The sequence below is a fragment of the Mustela nigripes genome, chromosome 3 (genome assembly GCF_022355385.1).
Source record: "Mustela nigripes isolate SB6536 chromosome 3, MUSNIG.SB6536, whole genome shotgun sequence".
NCBI classification, from domain to species: Eukaryota; Metazoa; Chordata; class Mammalia; order Carnivora; family Mustelidae; genus Mustela; species Mustela nigripes.
The window spans coordinates 66,002,752-66,024,534 of NC_081559.1; the positions used below are offsets into that span (position 1 = coordinate 66,002,752).

Genomic DNA, 21,783 nt, shown 5'->3' on the forward strand with positions numbered 1-21,783 from the left:
GTCTTAGAACCTCAGGCTGACTAGGACTATAGCAGTAATACTTAGTAGGATGCATTTTCTTCAGTTGACCATGTCCTTTTAATTGAGGACCAGAATGGAAAATAATGGGAACATAGTATGTTCTGATACCTCTTTGGAGGAAAGCAATCCTCTTTAAGTTCTTAAAACATGATTTCAGGTCTTTTAAAAATGATTATTTTTCTTTTTAGGCATCCACAAACCCAGTGTTCTCCAAAAGGGTGTGATGTCTCCGCAGGACATTCAAATAAGGTAGCTGGACACCTTGATTCCAAAATGACCGTGTATCTTTATTTCAGACTTGTCCAAGTCGATGGTTGTGAAGCCTGTCTGTGGCTGCTTGGTCAGGTCATCCAAACATGAAACTGTTAGTCATATTTTGAAGTCTTTGAGACAAAAGCCCAGCTTGCTAAAGAGCTTTGGTTCAGCAGAGAGACAGGGAGGTACAGTGAAGAGAGAATCAAAAGCCTGGAAATTTGCTGCTGAGAATAAATGCTAGCTGCTCCCTGAGGTGATTTGTCTGTGCACTCCACTCTCTACAGATGTTAGAGCCTCTTTTTGAGTAAGGACCCGAGGTTCTTTGGTAGCACTTTGATATCCTGCTCGAATTCAATATGTGAAATGGAGGCATCTCTCTGTGACTTGGAGCCCACAGCAGGCTTTGAAGTCTGATCCAATTTTTGCTGCCTACTATTTGATGTTGAAAGGATGAAATGAAGAAAATGTACAGTTTTTGCCAGTAACTCTGCTGAGCATATGTAAGATTAAAAAAACAAAATCCTTTGGATGATGTACTTAGAAATGTTAAGTAGATTAATACCTTCCTATAGGTTTTCTTTTTTCTTTCTTAGGGATAAAAATTAAGTATAGGAGAAAATCAGCACATAGCTGTTTTTTATATTCTGGACTATAATTAATTTAAGAGAGGGCTAAGTTGACTTGTTCAGGGGAAGAAATAAATGAATTAAGCAAAAGGTGCTGAGACTCTGCTACTAATTGTCCCAAGGAGAGGACCTCCACTCAATTCTCATGCAAGACAGGGGCAACTCACATGACCCAAATATACTTAGCTTTTTCCACATATCATCAGGGTTAAAGGTCCCTTAGTTAAATGGAAGCTATGTCCTTGACGCTGCTTCTTCTTCTTTGCGAAGCACTCCATTTCTGGGACTGATCTGCTATCTTCTCGGACATGCCATGCTGCCCCAGGTTGCCCAGGACCAAGTCCCTCAAAAGGAGCCCCTACAAAGCTTGGTAAGAACATTTTGAATTGCATGCTGCTTCTCTCTTTTGCATACTTGTGTATTTTTTGATGAGTTGGTTAGGCAGGACTATCTAAAAAGTAGGACTCAGTAATATGACTTAATGTTAGCGAAAAATTCAGGTTTGTGCAGCCTTTAAGGCTGGAAGCAAAACATGTATTAAAAGTAGCCATGGGACACCTGAGTGGCTCAGTGGGTTGGACCTCTGCCTTCAGCTCAGGTCATGATCTCATGATCTCATGACCTGGGGTTGAGCCCCGTAGCAGGCTCTCTGCTCAGGGGGGAGCTTGTTCCCCCCTGCCTCCCCCCACCCGCCTACCTCTCTGCCTACTCGTGATTTCTCTCTCTCTGTCAAATAAATAAATAAAATCTATTAAAAAAAATAGCCATAGAGAGCCTGGATGGCTTGGTTGGGAGATTGCCTTTGGCCTAGGTCATGGACCCAGAGTTCTGGGATCAAGCCCTGCATCAGGATCCCTGCCGAGTGAGCAGGGAATCTTCTTCTGCTTCTGCCTTCCACCCCATCTGCTTGTGCTCTCCTTCTCTCTGTCAAATAAATAAATAAAATCTTAAAAAAATAAAAATAAAAATAAAGGTACCCATTTACTGCCTCCTCATGCCACTCAAGTTTACTTCTCTGAGGGAAGAAAGAGAATATCAAAGACCATTATTTCCCTTAACCTGTTAAGAGCCTCAAATTAGGAAACTGCCTCGCAATTTCATTTTGTCAAAGGAAAGACAGACAACTGGTCAGCGTCCAGTGGAACAGATCATTTTGGGTCAAAATCTAGGGCTTGTAAAGAATATGGATTTAGAGAGTAGTTCTGCTCTTTTGGCAATACATTTGGCAATTCTTTCAGCAAGAGTACACACATCTTGCCACACTCCTTTGGGAAATAGCAATTTATGGCCCCCTTTCTAAATTTTTTGCTTCAGAATATGGTGAAAGTTAGTTTGGGGTTTATGTGTGGCTATAATGTGTGGTTTATGTGTACTTCTGGAAGATAAAATAGAAGCATTATTGTAAGAAATACTTAAGAACCAGAAGATACTAAAAGCAATGTGGATCTTCCAAAGAAAGAAACTTTTTCAGCTTAAAATACTGACATTACACTCAGTATTGACTTCACCTATTTTTCTGGAATATCCAATAAATTCTCAGGTCTCTCCAAATTTCTTCTTAGCCTGTTTTTTAGTAACAAAGTAGTACAATATGAAGTGAAGAATGTACAATAAGTGTGTTAGGACTTCAGTCTATATGGAACTTAGGCTCTTGGAGAGAGACAAGAGAGGATGAGTGTACTATAGCAGAGCCTTTTAAATGGGTATGCAGAAAATGATAAATCTATCAAAGGGAATATTAGCCCCACAGTGTTCAGTGTTCCCACACAGCCAGATGGTGTTCAGGAATAAGGCCACAATGAGGTAGGGATAGGAGTAGTACAAAAAAAGAGGGAAATTTAGGGAAAAGACAGTGTGGTAGAGCAGAATCCATTATGCAAGAATTTGGTTGGCATTTGTCTCTATCCAAACAGACAATCTTTACCTTTTAATTGTATTGTTTAGACCATTTATATTTAATGTGATTATTGATGTATTTTTGCCTTAAATCTTACCATCTTGCTGTTTGTTTTCGATTTCTCCCATCCAATCTTAGTTCACTTTTGACATTCTATTTTAAAATATATGTAAAAAGAAAAATTTTAAGTATGATTGAGTAGCCAAAGGCACAGATTCTAGAATGAGATCTGCCTGGATTCAAATCTCTGTTCTCCTGTGTAGTATTAACTGAGTTATGAAACAAATCCCTATCTCAGTACTTACACATATCAAATGAGGAAATGGTAATTCATAGCTGAGGGGTTATCCTCAGGATCCAATGAGCTGGTAGTACAAGCAAAGAGCACAGCATGGTGTCTGGTTCATGACAAGGTACATTATTTCAGCTGTTGCTGTTGTACTCATTGCTATTGATATTATATAAATGCAAATTTAATCTATAAGTATGAAAAACAGAGAAATACAGTTCTTATTGTAAGGCACTAAATTTTGGTAGGAGTCTATAGGAAGTAAAAATATATTGTATTTTGAGTTAACTATTAAAGAGATTTGTTGGATTATAATCATCTTTCTTGGTCTTTAGGGAAGTATTTCCAAAGTCAAGCTCACTAAAAAGCTACACATCTGACTTACTATAAGTGGCTCAGATGCACTTTCCTGTCACACTTGTTTTTTCCCTCCAATCTGGATGGTTTTCTCTTGGGTTTGCCACTATCACCATTACTTCTCCTTACACTCTTGTAAATAGCATCCAAAGTAGTCTTCCTGCTTCCATTCTTTTCCTCCTTCAACTTATCTTCTGCACAGATATCTGAGGAGATTTTTTTCTTTTTTTTTTTCTTTTATTTATTTGACAGACAGAAAACACAAGTAGGCAGAGAGGCAGGCAGAGAGAGAGGAGGAAGCAGGTTCCCCACTGTGCAGAAAGCCAGATTGGGGGCTCAATCCCAGGACCCTGAGACTGTGACCTGAGCTGAAGGCAGAGGCTTAACCCACTGAGCCACCCAGGCACCCCCTGAGGAGATTTTCTAAAGCATACTCTGATACTAACATTCCCTTCCTCCATATTCCTCCATGGCTCCCCATTGCTTCAGCATCAGCTCTAAATTTCTCGGTGTGACATTCAAGGCTATCTCTGGTATGGTCTTAAACTTCCTTTCTAGCTCTATCTTCCACTGATCTTTCTTCCTCATTCTTTGCTTCATAATATCCAAACTGTTCTCTGTTCTCCAAGCATACCTAGTATGTCCTTCCTCTCCTCTGTGACATGGCTCACACAGTGCCCTCTGCCTCATCTATCCTTCTTCCTGTTCACTTTCAGTCCTTCCCATTCTTTTTTTTTTTTTTTTTTTTTTTTAAAGAACATGAGTTGAGAGGAAGAGGGAGAGAGAGTCAGAGGAAGAGGGAAAGAGAGAATCTTAAGCATGCTCCATGCCTGGCACACAGCCCAATGCAGAGCTCAATCTCACGACCCTGAGATCATGACCTGAGCCAAAATCAAGAGTTAGATTAGGATGCTTAACTGACTGAGCCACTCATTCTCCCTGGTCCTCTCCATTCTTGATTCCCCATAGTTCAAGGGAGTCAAGACTCCCTTGACTCTTCTTTTAGTACTTATCACATCCTGCCTTACATTATATTTTCATTCATCTACTAGATTTTAAACTCTCTGGGATTTTATCTTTTCATTTCTGTATTCTCTCCTCACAGCCTAGCCTACATCTTTTTTTTTTTTTTTTAAGATTTTATTTATTTATTTGACAGACAGAGATCACAAGTAGGCAAAGAGGCAGGCAGAGAGAGGAGGAAGCAGGCTCCCTGCTGAGCAGAGAGCCCGATGCAGGGCTCGATCCCAGGACCCTGGGATCATGACCTGAGCTGAAGGCAGAGGCTTAACCCACTGAGCCACCCAGGTGCCCCTAGCCCTACATCTTCTAACTGAATTCTTGAGCATCCAAAGCCGTGATGAAATATAATGGAAGCAAGAATGTAACGAAGCTCTTGAATGAGGCAGAGAAAAGTTTTAAAATGTGCTTCTAATAATCCTGGAATAAAATTAATGTCTCTTAGTCACCCCCATATAGGATAGTATACCACTAGATCAGGTTAAAGTTATCCAACCTGTTTTATTTTGTTGCTGTTGTTTTGAGTGGGGGAAAGAAAAAGGTTTAGGCAGGAAAATGCATTATGTAGAAAGTAGCAAAGATGGATCAAAGAGCAGAAGCTCTCCAATTATATGTTTTCAAGGTTATCAGCTGCAGAAACAAGAGTATATTCTGTAAGAAACATTTCAGCAAGTTATACTTTTGCGTTTAATTTTTTGCCTTGAATTACCCATTGTTTCAACCTATATTTCTATGAAAGACTGAACGAGAATATTGTGATCTTTCAGTATAAAAAAACCCCACTAACATCCAACAAGTTAGCCTTGTAACTTCCAATGACTGATAATAACTTCACTGTTGTATGGAGTGGTCTGGTGGGGTGGGGGATGGAGGAAGGTGGGGAATAAATCTAAAGCTCCTGTCAGGCCAGCTCTGTTCAGGGCAGGCATGCAAAGAAGTGTACCGATGTGGGGCTTGTACAAAGGCTGTCTTCAGCACCTTAGTCAGAGAGTCTCAGAAGTAGTCCTTAATTTGCCCATCTGAGCCTGACTCATCTTCACATAGAAGAGGAAAGCACAGTATACCTAGGAAGTACATAATAAGAATCACTTTGCAACTAATTCAAGCAGTGAAATTATTTAATTAGACCAGATAGGCATATAGACAGGCTTGGTCTGATTTTACTGTTTAAAATGTATTCTTTAGATATTTGTCCTTATATTTATTATTCATCTATTTACTCAGCAATTACTAATACTTACTAAGTGCCAGGAACTGTCCTGTTCTCGGACTTCTTATACTGTTTTAAAAGATCAGTTTTGGGTTGGTTGTTTTAATTTCCAATTTGCACAGATACTTTTGTGAATAAAATAAAAAAGAATTATAGCTGACCCTTCAACAACACAGGGGTTAGGAGTGCTGACCACTACGCAGTCAAAAATCCATGTCTAACTTTTGGTGCATCAAAAATTTAACTACTCATAATGTACTGTTGACCTTATTGATAACATAAGTAGTTGATTAATGCTTTAATGTGTGTTATATGTATTATATACTGTACTCTTATAGTAATACCTTTTTCTTAATTTTTTTCAGTATTTCTAAACTGTGCAGTTCATCTAAGAGCTTTTCCAAATTGTTGCAAATCTAAAAAAAATTTCCAATTATCTTTTGGGAAAAAACCCTGTATAAGTGAACCTACACAATTCAAACCTGTGTTTTTCAAAGGTTACCTACTAGTTACATAATTGCATACTTAGATGTATTGATATCAAAATGATCTAAACTTTTCTAAATTTCTTACTCTAAATTATTCTAAATTTCTTTACTAATCTCATTGGGACAAGTAGCAAGAGTCAGCCCACACACCACATACAGCACTAACACTGTTCTAGGCATATGTGATAAATCAGGGAAAAACAGTAAAAAATTTCTGTCCTCACAGTGCTACGTTCCAGCAGAGGGAGATGACAATAAATAGTAAGCATAGTACTAAAGTCAGTGGTATGGGATGTTAGAAGGGTCAAGTGTTATGAGGGAGAAAATACTGCGAGGGAGACTTTCAGAGTAGCCAAAGTATGGAAGAGGGGGTTGGGGATGACAGCACTTTTAAATGGGGTGGATAGGGTTGGTTTCACTGAGAAGGCTTGAAAGTGGTGAGCAAATTAGCCATGCAGTATTTGGGAGAAGAGCATTCCAGGCAAAGGGAATACCATGGCAAAGGCAGTGAGGGAAGAGCCTGCATGAACAGGGGAGTGGTGGAAAGAAGCCCTGTGGAGGGAGCTGGGAAAACCAGAGGAAATGGTAGGAGGTGAGGAGCCAGATGATACAGGTGAGGAACCACATCAGCACCTGTTCTTCTCCTCCTCCCCCTCCTTCCTCCCTCTCCCCCTCCTCCTCCTTCCTCCCTCTCCTCCTCCCCCTCCTCTCCTCCTCCTCCTCCCCTCTCCATCCCCCTCTTCCCCCCCCTTCCTTTCCCTCCTTCTCTTCCCCCTATTCCTCCTCCTTCTCCTTCTTCTTCTACTTTTACTTCTTCTACTTCTTCTAACTTTTATTTATTAAATAATCTCTACCCCCAATATGGGACTTAAACTCACAACTCCGAGATCAAGAGTTCCATGCTCGGGGCACCTGGGTGACTCAGTCATTGAGTGTCTGACTCTTGATCTCAGCTCAGGTCTTGATCTCAGGGTCTTGAGGTCAAGCCCCATGTTGGGCTCTGTGCTAGGCATGGGGCATGCTTAAAAGAAATAAAAAATAAAAAAAATAAAAAGAGTTGCATGCTCTACCAACCAAAGCAGTCTGGTGCCTCAGGTCAGTACTTCTTTTTTTTTTTTTTTTTTTAATATTTTATTTATTTATCAGAGGGAGAGAGGGGGAGAGAGTGAGCACAGGCAGACAAAATGGCAGGCAGAGGCAGAGGGAGAAGCAGACTCCCTGCTGAGCAAGGAGCCCGATGTGGGACTCCATCCCAGGACGCTGGGATCATGACCTGAGCCGAAGGCAGCTGCTTAACCAACTGAGCCACCCAGGCGTCCCAGGTCAGTACTTCTTAATGACTTAATAAGCACTCCAGGGATCTAGTCTAAATGAAGATTCTGATTCAGTAGGTCTGGGTGGCTCCAAAGATTCTGCAATACTTATAAGCTTCCAGGTGGTTGCCAGTATTGTTGCACTGAGGCCCACAACAGTGAGGGTATAAAGTCTTTGAAATGCAGAATGCTGAGCATTTTCAGCCCAGGAGTGACTTGACCTGAGTTGTGTTCTAAAATGATTACTCTAGCCCGTTGGTTAAGAATAGGCTACAGACCTCATCAGTGAAATGAGATATTCTGGGTAAGTTTCATTTTCCAGACAGCTGAAACTTTCTAAAACCTATCACTCCCTTTCATTCTAAGTGCAATGAATACAATTCTGTAGTGTCTCAGAACATGATCATTAACAACAGTTATCACACGGGGCCATAATGCAGAGAGGGTCCTAGAGATCACTGTGAAATGGGACCACCTACCCTTTCCTGTGATACCTCACCTAAGTGAGGTAGTTCTGCATAGAACTGAGAGGTTTTCCTCGATGTAAGATTTTCAGTGCGAACACCAGGACAGCTCCAGGCACATAGACAAGTTGGTTAGCCTATTACGATACTAGAAGTTGAACTTGATTTGGAGAGGAACTATTTTTTTTTTTTTAATTAGATCACTCTTCCAGGCAAGACAAAGCCTTAGATCCATGGGACAGAATTGCCTCGAACTGCCTGCTTATGTTTGGAAGGGGTTACAAGCAGTTTACCAAACAGCAAGTACTGTGACCATGAAAGGCTCAGATGTCACCCATTTGACCAAAAGAGCATGTTCCTGCAGTGGAATCTCAAAGGCAATATAATCCCTATTGGGAAAGCACATGGAAACCAAACCCTATGTGGAGGGAAGGCTGCTGGGCCTCTGTGGCCTGCATCCAATGCCATTATGGAATGTCACACATGAGATTTCAAGGCCTCTCTTATGCCCTCATATATGGGTAGTCTTCAGTACTCTAAATGCCTCCTCCTTTGGCTTCATTGACCTGAGACATCTTTTCTTCTTGCCCAGATGCCACAGAATTCACCGTAAACCCTCATCAGTGAAACTGGTAAATCCTGTCTCAGGACTTTTCTCAGTGAGATAGTAAAGGAATTAGAGGCATAGAATTCTTACTCTGTTAGCATGGGAAGTGGGAAAAAAACACCTCCTTGTTAAAGGATCTTTTTTGATGAGTGGTGCTTAAACTTCAAGGTGCATCAAAATCATTGGGCCCACTCTACAATCTCTGGGTTGGGATGGGAGAGGGATTTGTGTTTTTATCAGATTCCTAGGAGACATCATAGCGCTAGTCTGGGGACTACTGTTTGAGAACCACTGCTCTAGATAACCCCTATCTCTGCAATACCACACTGAATGAGAAAAAGTGAACCATATATGTATGCTTTTCTGTTCATTCAACAAACACTTATTGAACACTCACTGTATTCAGCCACGGGCCCAGAAGTGAAATAAGATATTTAGAGAGTGTAATGTATTTCTAATATATTGGTCTTTACAGCTGTTATTTTCCAAACCAGGTTTGGGAATACACAAGTGTCCTTATTTATCTCAAGTGGTCTCATTAAATTCTCAGGAAGTTGTGAAGAACAAAGTTACTTGTAAAATTTACAAGTAATTTACAAGTAAACAAATTTACTTGTAACTTTGCTGTAGAGGAGGAGGAGGGGAGTGTTCCAGATTTTTATAGTGTCTCAATTTCTAAAATTATTAGGAATTATTGCTTTTAAAGGATATTTCTGTTTTGTAAACTCTGCCAGGCTTTGCCAGCCTCCCTTAAGGCAGAATTGCTCTAAACCCCACCAGATCTGAATATTTGCACAGATCTCTTATATGTATGTCATCACCAGAATGTTTGTGTTCTGGTTTTTTGCAGAACAATTGAGGCAAGGCCAGCATAAGGATTGCACGGTTTGAGGTTTGTGGGCATGAAGGTAAAGGATGGAAGAAGAGAGAAAAGAGATTATAGCTCTCCTAATCCCAAACTTCATTTCTAATTTAGCCTGATTTATGTTAATCATATACTTTTCTTCTTTTGCTTCAAAGACTTCCCCCCCACCCCCAGATCTGGATTTGGGGTTGTTTTGCTTTTGTTTGGCTTTATTTTGTAATTTTGGAGAATGCAAACGGAGTGCTGGCTGACCATGTACCCCAAATGAGGCTTCTGTCCAAAACTATGACTTTCAGGAGGAATTTGTAGGTTGACTACCAACAAGAGAACATTCATTTTGGCACACAATTTTCTCCCTGAAATTTGGGGATCTGGATGATAAGGAGAATGGATGCAGTCCACAGAGGTCAGCATCACCGCCAGCTGAGGCGGCAAGATTCCAACCTTGCCTGAGGAGTTGAAGCTGGAGGGGAGGTGGCCACAGTCCAGGAGGTCATTGATCAGCCACCATTCCCAAGGCTGCATGGCTCAGGGAAGGCCTTGTGACAGTCTATTCTCATTTCTGCAACTCATTAAAGCACATTATGAAGTTGCATAGTTTGGGGTCATTATTTCTGCTTAGATTGTGACTGCAAATGTATCTGAGGCAAGTTCAGCAGGAACTTTTCCGGTGCTTTCCTGAGCGTGTCAGGTCAGGATGCACTTTCTGCGGATGCCAAGTGAAGTTCTGGCGTTGACCCAGGACATCAGGAGCGCAGCTGCCAGACAATGCAAGGCAGGGTGAGTGAGGTGAGTTAGGGTACTTCGCTTCCAGAATGGGAGGCTGATGGCATGGCCATAAAACGTGCTGATAGGAATTTTATTTTTAAATTCTTTTCTTACTTGATATATTTAAAACAGCACATACTCTCTAGACTACCCTGTTAACCTTGGCTGCCTAGTTTGTTTTATTTTAAAGGATTCTTTTCAACTTTAAAATTAAACATACAGTTGTGTAATGGTAGGAATGAGGAGTGGAGAGGTTTTTCTTTTTACTTTTGCTTGTTTTCCAAGATTAGGAGTAATACATTTTTTTTTTAAATTAATGACTTTTTTTTCCTAGTAGTTTGGGATTTTCAGAAAATTGAACAAAGTGCAGAATTCTCATATAAACCCTTATGTCTTCCCCTCCCCCAAGTTTTCCCTGTTGTTAACATCTGGCATTATTGTGGCTCAGTTGTTATAATGATGAGCCAATATTGATATGTTATTTACTAAGGTCGAGAATTCACAGTAGGGCTTACTCTTTGTGTTGTACACTCCGGGTTTTGACAAATGGGTTTTGACATGTATCCACCACTGTAGGATCATAGAGAGTAGTTTCACTTGCCTAAAAATCCCTTATGGCTCCACCTCTTTATCCCTCCGTCCCTCCCCCTAAGCTCAGGGCAATATCTATTTCAGGAGTAAGGGTGGGGGGTGGTGTTTTTTGCTTGTTTGATTTTGTTCTTTTACTGTTTACAAATCTCACTTTTTCCAGAATGTAAATATACTTGGAATTACATACATAGCTTCTTCAAATTGCCTTCTTTCAGTTACCAGTATGCATTTGAGCTCTTTTGTGTCTTTGCACAGCTTGATAGTCCATTTCTTTTTATTGCTGAAAGTACTCTGTTGTGTGGCTGTTTATCCATTGTGTGGATCGTTTATCCATTCACCTCTTAAAGACATTTGGTTGCTTCCAAGTTTTGGCAATTATGAATAAAGTTGCTGTAAACATTTTTGTTCAGGTTTTTGTGTGAATATACGTTTTCAACTCTTTGGGGTAAATACCAAAGAGTGTGATTGCTAGATTATATGGTAAGGGTATGTTCAGCTTTTTAAGAAGCGGCCAAACTTTCTTCCAAAATAGCTGTACTATTTTGCATTCCCACCAGCCGCAAATAAGAGTTCCTATTTCTCCAAATCCTCGTCAGCATTTGGTGTTGTCAGTGTTTTGGATTTAGGCCATTTTAGTAGGTGTGTAGTATTATCTATCTCATTGTTGTTTTAATTTCTGTTTCCCTGATGACATATGACTTGAAGCAACTTTTCATATGCTTATTTGCCACTTGTTTGTCTTCTTTGGTGAAGGATGTGTTTAGATCTTTTCCCCATTTTTAAATTGTTGTTTGTTTTCTTATTGTTAAGTTTTAAGAGTTCTTTATATATTTTGGATACCAGTCCAAAATATATAAAACAAACATACCAGATATGTTTTACAAATGTTTCTCTCAGTCTGTGGCTTGTCTTTTCATTTTTTAAGTAGTGTCTTTAGTAGAGCAGGAAGTAATTTTTTATATGTATGTAACCAGGAAAAAAAAATGTTTTCAAATCAAACTGACTCCCATCTTGGCTTTGCACCCATTCCCCACCCAAGAAAGTTAGTAGTCTGAAAGGAACAAGATAATCAGACATTTAGATGTTAAACATATGAGAACCTGACACAAATGTGTTTCCCAAATTAAATATGATCAATTTTAAGTGCTATAGGGAGGCAAGACAGACCCAGTCCAAAGTTAATAAGAAAAAAAGTATGACTATATGCAGAACTATGCTAAGATTTTTTTCCAGTTTTCATTTTTCTTTGAGTTTCCTGTTTCCTTGCTACTTGTACTGATAAACTCACTAGAATTCCTAAAATGACCAAGAAAACTCCAGTTGTTAGCTTCCAGTAAAAACTGTAATTAGCAGAGGAAAAATTATTGGCTTAAATCAGAGCGGGCTGGAAGAGTGAAATGAATCCTTATTACTCATTCATTTAGATATTCAGCAGATATTCGTTCAGCACCTACTAAGTGGCAGACACCAAATTGGACGCTGGTGTTGTACAAGGCAGCAAGATCTAGGATTGTCCTTGTGAAGTTTACATTCCAAGAGGGAAATGGACAAGTGACTCCAAAATCAAGTCTCCTTTGACTGAGGTGTCAATAAGAATGAGCACTGATCTGAGCTCCAACAAGGGTACCAGGTCTCAGAGAGTGGAGAAGGGACAGGTAGGTTTAAGCCAAAACTGAGAACTGAAAGGTGGGGGGCTAAGAATCTGCCAGGCAAAGAGGAGAGAAAGGTGTCTGCAGTCCTCTAACCGTTCCCTTTCCACACCTGGAAAAGCTCACATGGGAAAGAGAAGAGATTTTCGTTGTTCTTGTTTTTAATATATTTTTTTAAATTCTGAAATGTAACATGCCTAAAGAAAAAAAAAAAAACTTAAAACAGAGATGGGCACTGTAAGGAAATATTATAAAGGAAGTACACACATAACTACAACTGAGATTGCAGAAGAACTTACCACACCTCAGAAATGTCCTGCACACCCTTTCCTGATTTGACTCTTTTTCTTCCTAAGAATGCATCCTAAATATCATAGTTCCATTTGCCTGTTTTTAAACTGCATAACTAGAATCACACAGCATATAGTCTTTGGTTTCTAGCTTTTTCTTCTTTTTTCCCCTTAAGATTACATTTTTTTAAATGTTTTATTTATTTAGTTGACACAGAGAGAGAGATCACAAGTAGGTAGAGAGACAGGCAGAGAGGGAGGGGGGAAGCAGACTCCCTGCTGAGCAGAAAGCCCAATGCAGGCCTCAATCTCAGGACCCTGAGACCATGACTTGAGCCAAAGGCAGAGACTTAACCCACTGAGCCACCCAGGGCACCCTTTAACATTACATTTTTTAAGATTAACTTGTTTATTTTCATTGCTACAGAGTATCCTACTTTATGAATCCAGTTTTCTGTCACTGGGCATCTGAGTTGTTCCCAGTTTAGACCTCTTACAAAAAAAAAAAAGAGAGAGAGAGAGAGAGATGCCCATGGATGATGGTCCCACACCCTCAGTAGTATGGCACAGCAGGGAGACTTAAATGGACATCTCAGCCCTGCCACTCTAACAGCTTTGTGACTTTGGGCAAGTTACTTAACCTCTCTGTGCCTCTTTCTTCTCATCTATAAAATGGGAATAAAAATACCTATAACCTGGGATATGCATATAAAGTACTTCCCACATTACTTGGCATATAGTAAGCATTCAACAGAAGTTTGCTCCTGCGTGGGGTTCTGTTTCTTATTCAAGGGAATAGCTCATTTTCCTTTGGGTAAGTTCTTATCTGGATCTGGAATTAGAGAAGGCTTTGAGATAATTCTCCTAAACCCTCTTATTCTAGAGATGAGGAAACAGAGTCCCAGGAGGTCAACACAGACCTGGGTTCTAGAGAGAAATCAAGGAAATGGTGCCTCTAGACCACTCTCATGGCCCAGACTGCTCTTGATGGTTCTTTGGACAGCCACGTTAGCTTCTTACATGTATTTTCCTCTTTGTTCTACAAAGAAAGGGAAAAAAAGAAAGTCCAAAGGGTTGATCAGTTAGCTCTATGGGCAGCAGTAGACTGTGAAATCTGTTACGTTATGCCCAAGCTATTTGATTGTGTGTTGGCCAGAGTTTACGATTTGATGGGCTCCACCCTGGTTAGGTTCAGAGGCAAGCAGGCAAAATAAGGGACATAAAACTATGCCTCAGGGATTACTGACATTAGGTATAGGTGTTCTGTTTAACTTAGACTGCTGTCAGATTTGCATTAAAATTACTTGTTATTTTTTTTAAGGAATATATTTCTTTTTGAACTATAAAGTTGAAATTGGGGTAATGACAGGAAGGAGCAATTCAAGGTAAACAACTGACATTAAATGAATGCACAGTTTACTTCCAAGGAAGAACAATTCACAGTGACTTTCTCTTCCCCTGCTTCAACTCTGCATTCGTTCCTAAACCAGACTTTTCTGAGCAGTGCCCACCGCCAGCCCCAAAACTTTCTAGTCCCATATTTTGCTTGCCTTTCCAGGACCTCGCTGGTATTTAACCCTTTGATCAGCCTGAACTTCTTTGGTCTCTGTTCCACATTCGTAAGAATGTTGGTACGTGTGTGTGTGTGTGTGTGTGTGTGTGTGTGTTTATATGTGTGTGATGCTCTGGCAGCTTTGAGGGAACTCCAGGTAAGGACTTGTCCTTCAAAAATAAGACTCCAGGGGAGCCTGGGTGGCTCAGTGGGTTAAGCGTCTGCCTTTGGCTCAGCTTATGATCCCAGGGTCCTAGGATGGAGCCTCATGTCAGGCTCCTTGCTCAGCAGGGGCCTCCTTCTCCCTCTCCCTCTGACTGCTGCTCCCCCCATTTGTGCTCTCTCTGTCAAATAAATAAAAGTCTAAAATAACAACAACAACAAAACCACAACAACAAAAATAAGACTCCAGATTATCAGTTCAATGCATGAGAATAGAGCCTGGCACAAGGTAAGCACTTAATAAACATTTAGCTGCTGCTGTGGTTTCTTAACCCTCAAGGGAGAATCACTTCTGAAAGGAGCAGTTTCCAAGTTAACAGTTCCTCCTTTCCTTTCAAATTGTCAAGATTTGTGGAGTATGCTAAGATTTTTATAAACTGCTCTTGGTTTTTCCTCGATGTCACCACAAGTCTCAAGAGTTTATCACCATGAACCTTTACTGCATTTAAGAACAGTGGGACTAATTTGTTGGTATTTTCTGGGTCTGGCAATTTGTGTAATGGGAGGAGTTCTGTTTCATTAATCCACGTAAATGGTATAAGGACTATACCCCTCCCAGCAACTCTGATCTCCATTTCCTTTCTTCACTATCCAAAAGGGTCTGTTCAGCTGCTTAGCAGTGAGCAATTACAACAGCCAGTCTACCTAGACATTAGGCTGGCTTTGTCTGACATATACATGAAGACTCAGTGTTCCCAAAGGGACCCTTCCTTTTTAAAGGAAGAAATTAATGATATCCCTTTTCATTAAATCGGTGCCAGGTATTTTTCTCTAAGCAGCCTATTTAAAAGAACAAATTCAAACAGGTCCAAGAAACAAATGCAAGAGATCCACAAAGCTCTTAAGGGATGAGTTTACATACTATCCTAATTTCAAAGGAGAAGTTTTAATGCCTGAACACAATGGCGGAGCTCTCCCAGTGGGCACACGCCAACTTTAAATGTCAAACTCTGTATTTGTGCGGAAATCAGATAAGTGCCAAGAGCTCTAGGTTTGTTTCTGTCCTTAACTGATTTGTCCTCCAAAGGACAGTTCATATGCTAACTCATTACACAAGGTCCTGAATGTCTGGGGTGTGGGTGGGGGATGGAACATCCAAGGATTCACTCCAAATCTCCAAGGATCAAATTACAAAGTGTCCATTCCATTTGTCCTTCACTGCCCTATTTACCCATGCTCAGAGCAGTTCAGCTCACAGCATCATGCTTGTACTCTGCCTTCTGATTTTCAACTTGGGTTGCCGCCTGGAGCCCAGAGCTCTTCTCATCTGTGGTAGGCTGGTCATTCCTTGCTCTAGACTACATCCTCTTAATCAGTCCACTAATGGAACCCACACTTCATGTAGCAATTTCTATTTCTTCTTCACCGGAAAAAAGTACATCCCTGGTCTCTCTCCTTAGGGAGTTAGAATAGGTGCTCCCTTTAACCTACCACTCTGAGCAAATCAACCCAAATGAGCATAGGGGTCGCCTATAAATAGCTGCTGAGAGATTAGAAGATGGAACACACACTGTGTAAAGGCTTTGTTTACATTATCTGTAACCAGCAAATTATAAACATTGACCCTAGAGTGATTATCTTCTCTTCAGTACTTCAGACAAATGGTCAACCAGGATGATTTCATACACTCTTTTGCAGACCTTTTTCATCATGAGCCTCTTGGAGAAGCCAATGGAATCCATGTACTCTGAACCTAGAAATCTGGTGCATATAATTTCAAGGATTCTTTGAATACCTTCATGTTCCTATCAGTGTCTTCATCCCAGGTTAAGAATCTATTCTCATGAGAGGAATTGGCTAATTTTGAAGACTCTATTGGCTAATTTTGAAGACTCTATTCTCGTGAGAGGAATTGGCTAATTTTGAAGACTATCAGTTTCATGATTAGAAAGCTTAATAGAAGGGCTTCTTTTTTCTTCCCAAAAACTGAATAGCAAGGCTACTTCTTTTAATATATGGTAGTACTTCAAATATTTGTAGATTGCTATAGCTTTCTTAGTTAGACTTCTCTTTGAGTTCTTTGGCTTTGCAATTCATCAAATGACCCTTAAAACCTATGACTTCATTCAGTAAAGTTTTATGCCAGAATCTAAGGCCTTAGGACTAGACTAGAAGATGTATTTGCATCTAAAAAGGATGGAGCTTTGGCTTCTCAGAAATGCCAAGGCAGGTTACTATATAGTCTTTTACCTCTTCATTAATAAGGGGGAAAAAATGAGCTTGAGAAGAAGAGAGATGAGTTTCGGCAAAGGACGCCTTAAACACAAGACAACACCACAGAGAGGGACCTGGAGAATAAGAGAGTATTTTCTTTCTTTATTCACTCTGTTTCTTCCCTCTGATTTCTTGCTAGGACTCTCTAGTGGTCAGATCATTGGGAAGCCACAGTAGTCCATACAGGTCAGCTTCTGGGGCAGAGAAGATGGTAGAAATGGATGGAAAATGGATCTGTAAGGAAGGAATGCTACATCACTTAAAAGGACCCAATATAAGGGTATCTGGATGGTTCAGTCAGTTAAGTATTAACTCGTGATTTGGGGTCGGGTCATGATCTCAGGGTTGTGAGATCCAGCCCTGCCTCAGGCTCCACGTGCTGGACATGGAGCCTACTTAAGATTCTCTCTCTCTCTCTCCCATCTGCTCCTCTGCATCCCCACTCAAAAACATAAAAAATTTAAAAAGGACACAGTATAACTTCAATCCTAATATAAAATTCATAGCAACTCCCATAGAAATGAAAACTACTTATCTGGAAGATTTTTTTTTTTTTTTAACATTAGGAATGTTAGGAATCACTCCCTGCTTTAATAAACAGACACTGAAATACAGTGACTTTGATAGACAAATGTTTACTTTCTTTATGTCACTAGAAATCCAGGGAGGGTACAGTTTCTGGCATTGGTTCAGGAAATCAAGAATGTCAGGCAAAGCCAAGCCTATGCAACTCTCCTGGCCTTCTTTTATGATCCTAAGAAGACTGCTGAAGATCCGGCCATCATGGCTACTTTCTTTGCAGGAGAGCAAAAAGGCTTTTCCTGGAAGCCCTACCTAATGACTTCTCTTTACATCTCATGGGCCTCCTTTATCTACAGAAGAAGCTAGAAAACATAGCTGGTCACATTGTGCCCTATATTATGTAAGGGTTCTATTGGAAAAGAGACAAGAAAGAATGGAAGTTGAATAGACAACTTGTAATATCTATCCCTGGTAGAATTTAATCATATATTAAATTCTACACATATTCCCAGGACTTTGTTTCATGCTCATTTCTGAACTTGGGAATTCTCAAGTCTTATGAATCAGATATTCCCTCCTGAATGATGAGATTTAGTCTCAGCTGCTTCATGGAAAATCAAGGCCTTCAGGTAAGAAAAAGGCCATTTACAAGAGATGGCTATCAAATTCCAAGGCACATATTCAAGTGTCTTGTGGAGAAAGTTTGTGCAAATGAAATGAACCTGTTTCTTATAGAGTCCAAAAGTAAGAGAAATGGAAAAGACACATTTTGTTAGCATGCTGGTGAAAGTATAAAAGAAGAGTTTTTGTGCAAAAGTATTTTGCAATGTGTATTAAGATCCTTTTAAAAAATTGTTCAGATACTTTATGCCAATAATTCACTCAGAATTTGCCCTTTTAAAACATCCAGAAAAAGTTAGGAGGACAATTGAGTAAATTTGATATAATTCTATTGTGAAATAATACATGATGATTAAAAACTACATTTACAAAGCATGTAAGATAGTAAACATGAATTGGTTTTATTGTCAAAACAGCCTAAGGTTCTGCTGTGGTTTTGCCTGAGTATTCCAATCCTCTACATCTCCCTTTCTTTTAATATCCAACTGGAATGGCTGTAGCCCCCATCCTAGTAGGACTTAAATGTTCCACTCCATTGCTGCCTGTCACCGCCTTGAACTTCAGAAAAAAAAAAAAACAACAACAACACAAAAAACAAATACTCCTTTCTTTTAAGATTTTATTTTTGGGGTGCCTAACTCAGTTGGTTAAGCATCTTCCTTTGGCTCAGGTCATGATCCCAAGGTCTTGGGATCCAGCCCCTCATCAGGCTCCCTGCTCAGTGGGGAGCCTCCTTCTTCCTCTATGCCTGCTTCTGCACACGTGCTCACTCTCTGACTCCCTATATCTCTCTCTCTCAAATAAATAAATAAAATCTTTAAAAAAATTTTTTTAAAGATGTAATTTTTAAGTAATCTCTACACCCAACATGGGGCCTGAACTCACAACCCTAAGATCAAGAATCACCTGTTCCAGCCAGTTGCCCCCAAACATTCCTTTAGAGAGAAATTGACAACTTAAAAGGCAATTCATAAAAGGAGAAAATGTGAATGACTCATGACTATATGCAAAATTTTCAACCTCAAAATTTAATATGAGAAATGAAAATTTATTTTTTGCCTCTGAAACAGGTTAGACTAGAAGAAAAAGATGATGCATAGGCTGTCAGTAATATAAGGAAACAAGCATTCATAACGTTATTTGTGTCAGGGCCAACAACCTCTTCAGAGGGCAGTTTGCTCATGATCCAGCAAAACCTGTTCTATAATCTTATTGTCTCTTCATGATTGAGTAATAATATTGGAAGCTGTGCATTCTATTCTGTTACTGGTTGTATTGACATATAAACACAACTCAGTGATGTTAATTCTCAGTTGCTCAGAGAATGATAGTAGATGAAAAGAGAAACACGATGTGCTTGATATGGGACATGGTATGTAGCACATAGGAAGCACTTAATAAATGTTAATCGAGTGACAAATTATTTCAGAAAGGAGTCTCTTTGGAGGAAATTAGCTTTGTTTCAAAAATATTTCTGGCCAATAGTTGTAACCGTGGAACTAGAGCTTAGGAGATGGGGCACAGCCATCTGTCTAGAATGTGGGAGACTTTAAGAAATGGGATTTCTTTCTTTCTGTGTGTGTGTGTTTTAATACAATCAAATTCATTATGAAAATGAATGCAGTCTCTAAATAAGACTAGATTAGTAGTGAGATTAGTAGTGGGCCTTGGAAAAGTTTGTAGGGGGGAATAGACTGAAGCAGGTGGCTCTGTGGTTTATATCGCTGTATCCAATGCTTTGAATGTCAGGAAACTAAACTGGGTCATCGGATTGGTAAGCACGATCATTTTAGATAAATTAGCGTGGTCTGGAGAGATGGTCTGAGGCCCTACTAAAAGGAGGATGTAGTTTCCTTCAATATCTTTTCTTCTCCTCTGATCAAATATTTTCCCCACAACACACCTGAAAAATCCCCAAACCTTTGTTGCAAAAGAATTCGGCTGAAACAATCAGTGAGGACAACTTGGAATATTGGTCTTTATATCAGCACATTAGAATATGCTTGGATTTTAATGATGAAAATATGTTGAATTAGAAACTTGTGCAAGTTTCAGTGTTTATTTTCTTAGAAATTCCTAACAGAATGTGTTCAAATCACTTAATACAAGAAAGCATCTAAAATAGAGGTTAAGAGACTTAACTGTTTCTCTTACAAAGGGAAGGATGAAGTAATGTTTTTCAGTTAGAAAGACTCTGGATAGAAAATGCCATTTAGGTACATAACATGGTAACTGAGAAAAAAAATGAGTTTTATTTATTTAATCATTTTCTTTTCTTTTCTTTTCTTTTTTTTTTTGAGAGAACACACATGTTGGGGGAAGGGGCAGGGCAGAGGGAAGAGGGAGAGAAAGTATCTTAAAACAGGTTCCACGCCCATCCTGGAACCGGACATGGGGCTCAGTTTCCTGACTCTGAGATCATAACCCAAGCTGAAATCAAGAGTGAGATACTTAACTGACTGACCCCCCAGCACCCCAAAAAATGAATTTTAAAATATGGCTAGGGCCTTATTATTTTGTTGACTGTAACACCTGAGAATTTTTACCATGTGAATTGTATAAGCAATAATGTTAAAGCTTACATTTTAGTCTCCTTTTAAATATGCATTACAGCTAGAATTTTGTCGCTTGAGTTTTTCAAAGCTCTGCTTATCCCGTTAACTAAATATTATTATCCATCTTATGGAGGGAGTTCTAAGTGGCCAGTAAGAAAAATTGCATTTCTTTGACAACATTTTCCACTAATTTATTACCGTTATCTGCACTAAACTTACTAAAACATTGAAATCGATGGAGTTATTAAATCATGGTAGTGAAAGAAAGCTCAATTTTTAAAAAATTATGCACCAAGTATGAATGGGTTTGGCATTTTGAAAAGGGTCTCACTCTCAGTAAGTAAATCTTCTTTGTATAATTCTGAAGTTCAAATGTTTCTGATTAGTGTCCTGCTGTCTTATTGGTACCTCCTGGAAGGCAATAAGATTAGTAGTGTGCGTGATTTCCTCATATCTCAGCATGATTGAGTCCAGGTTTGGGAGCAAGGCAGTAACCCAGCTGAAGAACTGCAGCAGTCTATACATGAGTCAGACTCAGAGCCTTAGGACTTAAACTTGGGTGTTTGTCAACCATCTAACCTTTGATAGTGACAGTTTTAAATAAGACACCTAGCCCATGGCATATGGGAAACAGGTTGTACACTTTTTGTAAGCAGCCTTCAGTTAAAACAATTTGAACTGTGTTTCTTGAATTTATTGGCATGAAAAGGATGTCTTCTTGTCATTCAGAGTCTGTTTCCTAAGAGCAAAAATAAAATGATGCAACAGAGGAAAGAGAGGGAGTGATTCCGGTTATAAGCTTGATGTTACGTAAGTCTGATTATCATGCTATAATAATACTGTATTTGTAATAAGTGTAGGGCAACCCAATCAGGTGGAGGCCAGCAGCACGGGCAATGAGGGAATTCACTAGAGGCCGAATAAAGGAGACAGAAACTTATTGAATACACTGCAAGGGAGCAGTGGGCAGGACAGCAAAGGAGAGGCTATCTGCCAGGAGGCAGTGGTGAGGGGCTGCGAAGGAGGAAATGAGGAGGTATGGGAACATAAGGAATTTTCCGTTTTTGGTGCCTGTGTCTGGTTATAAAGTAGCCCATTGGTCAGCTAGGGCTTTTGGTTTTTCGGGGTGGATCACCTAAAGGGCCTGTTTGCATTTAGCCTGGTGATAACTGTGGGCCATTTTACCTTACTCAGCTTTACATTGCTCACGCCTAAAAGCAGCCTCTACAATAATTATAATATATGGTGGTGGGTATTAAGGAGGGCACGTATTGCCTGGAGCACTGGGTGTGGTGCATGAACAATGAATTCTGGTACACTGAAAAGAAATTTTTTAAAATAAATAAATAAATAATTATAATATATTCTACTGAAACTGTCATTCTAA

The 21,783-nt window shown here is 39.7% G+C and overlaps 1 protein-coding gene across 1 annotated transcript in view; it reads left to right on the forward strand.

Moving 5' to 3' along the window:
• Positions 1-21,783, forward strand: part of MYO3B (myosin IIIB) — a 376,680-nt gene that overhangs the window by 292,494 nt on the left and 62,403 nt on the right. The window contains exons 31-32 of the mRNA XM_059395489.1: positions 210-270; positions 1,173-1,242. Of these exons, the coding sequence (XP_059251472.1) occupies positions 210-270; positions 1,173-1,242 (131 nt within the window). The remainder of the gene's footprint in view (positions 1-209; positions 271-1,172; positions 1,243-21,783) is intronic.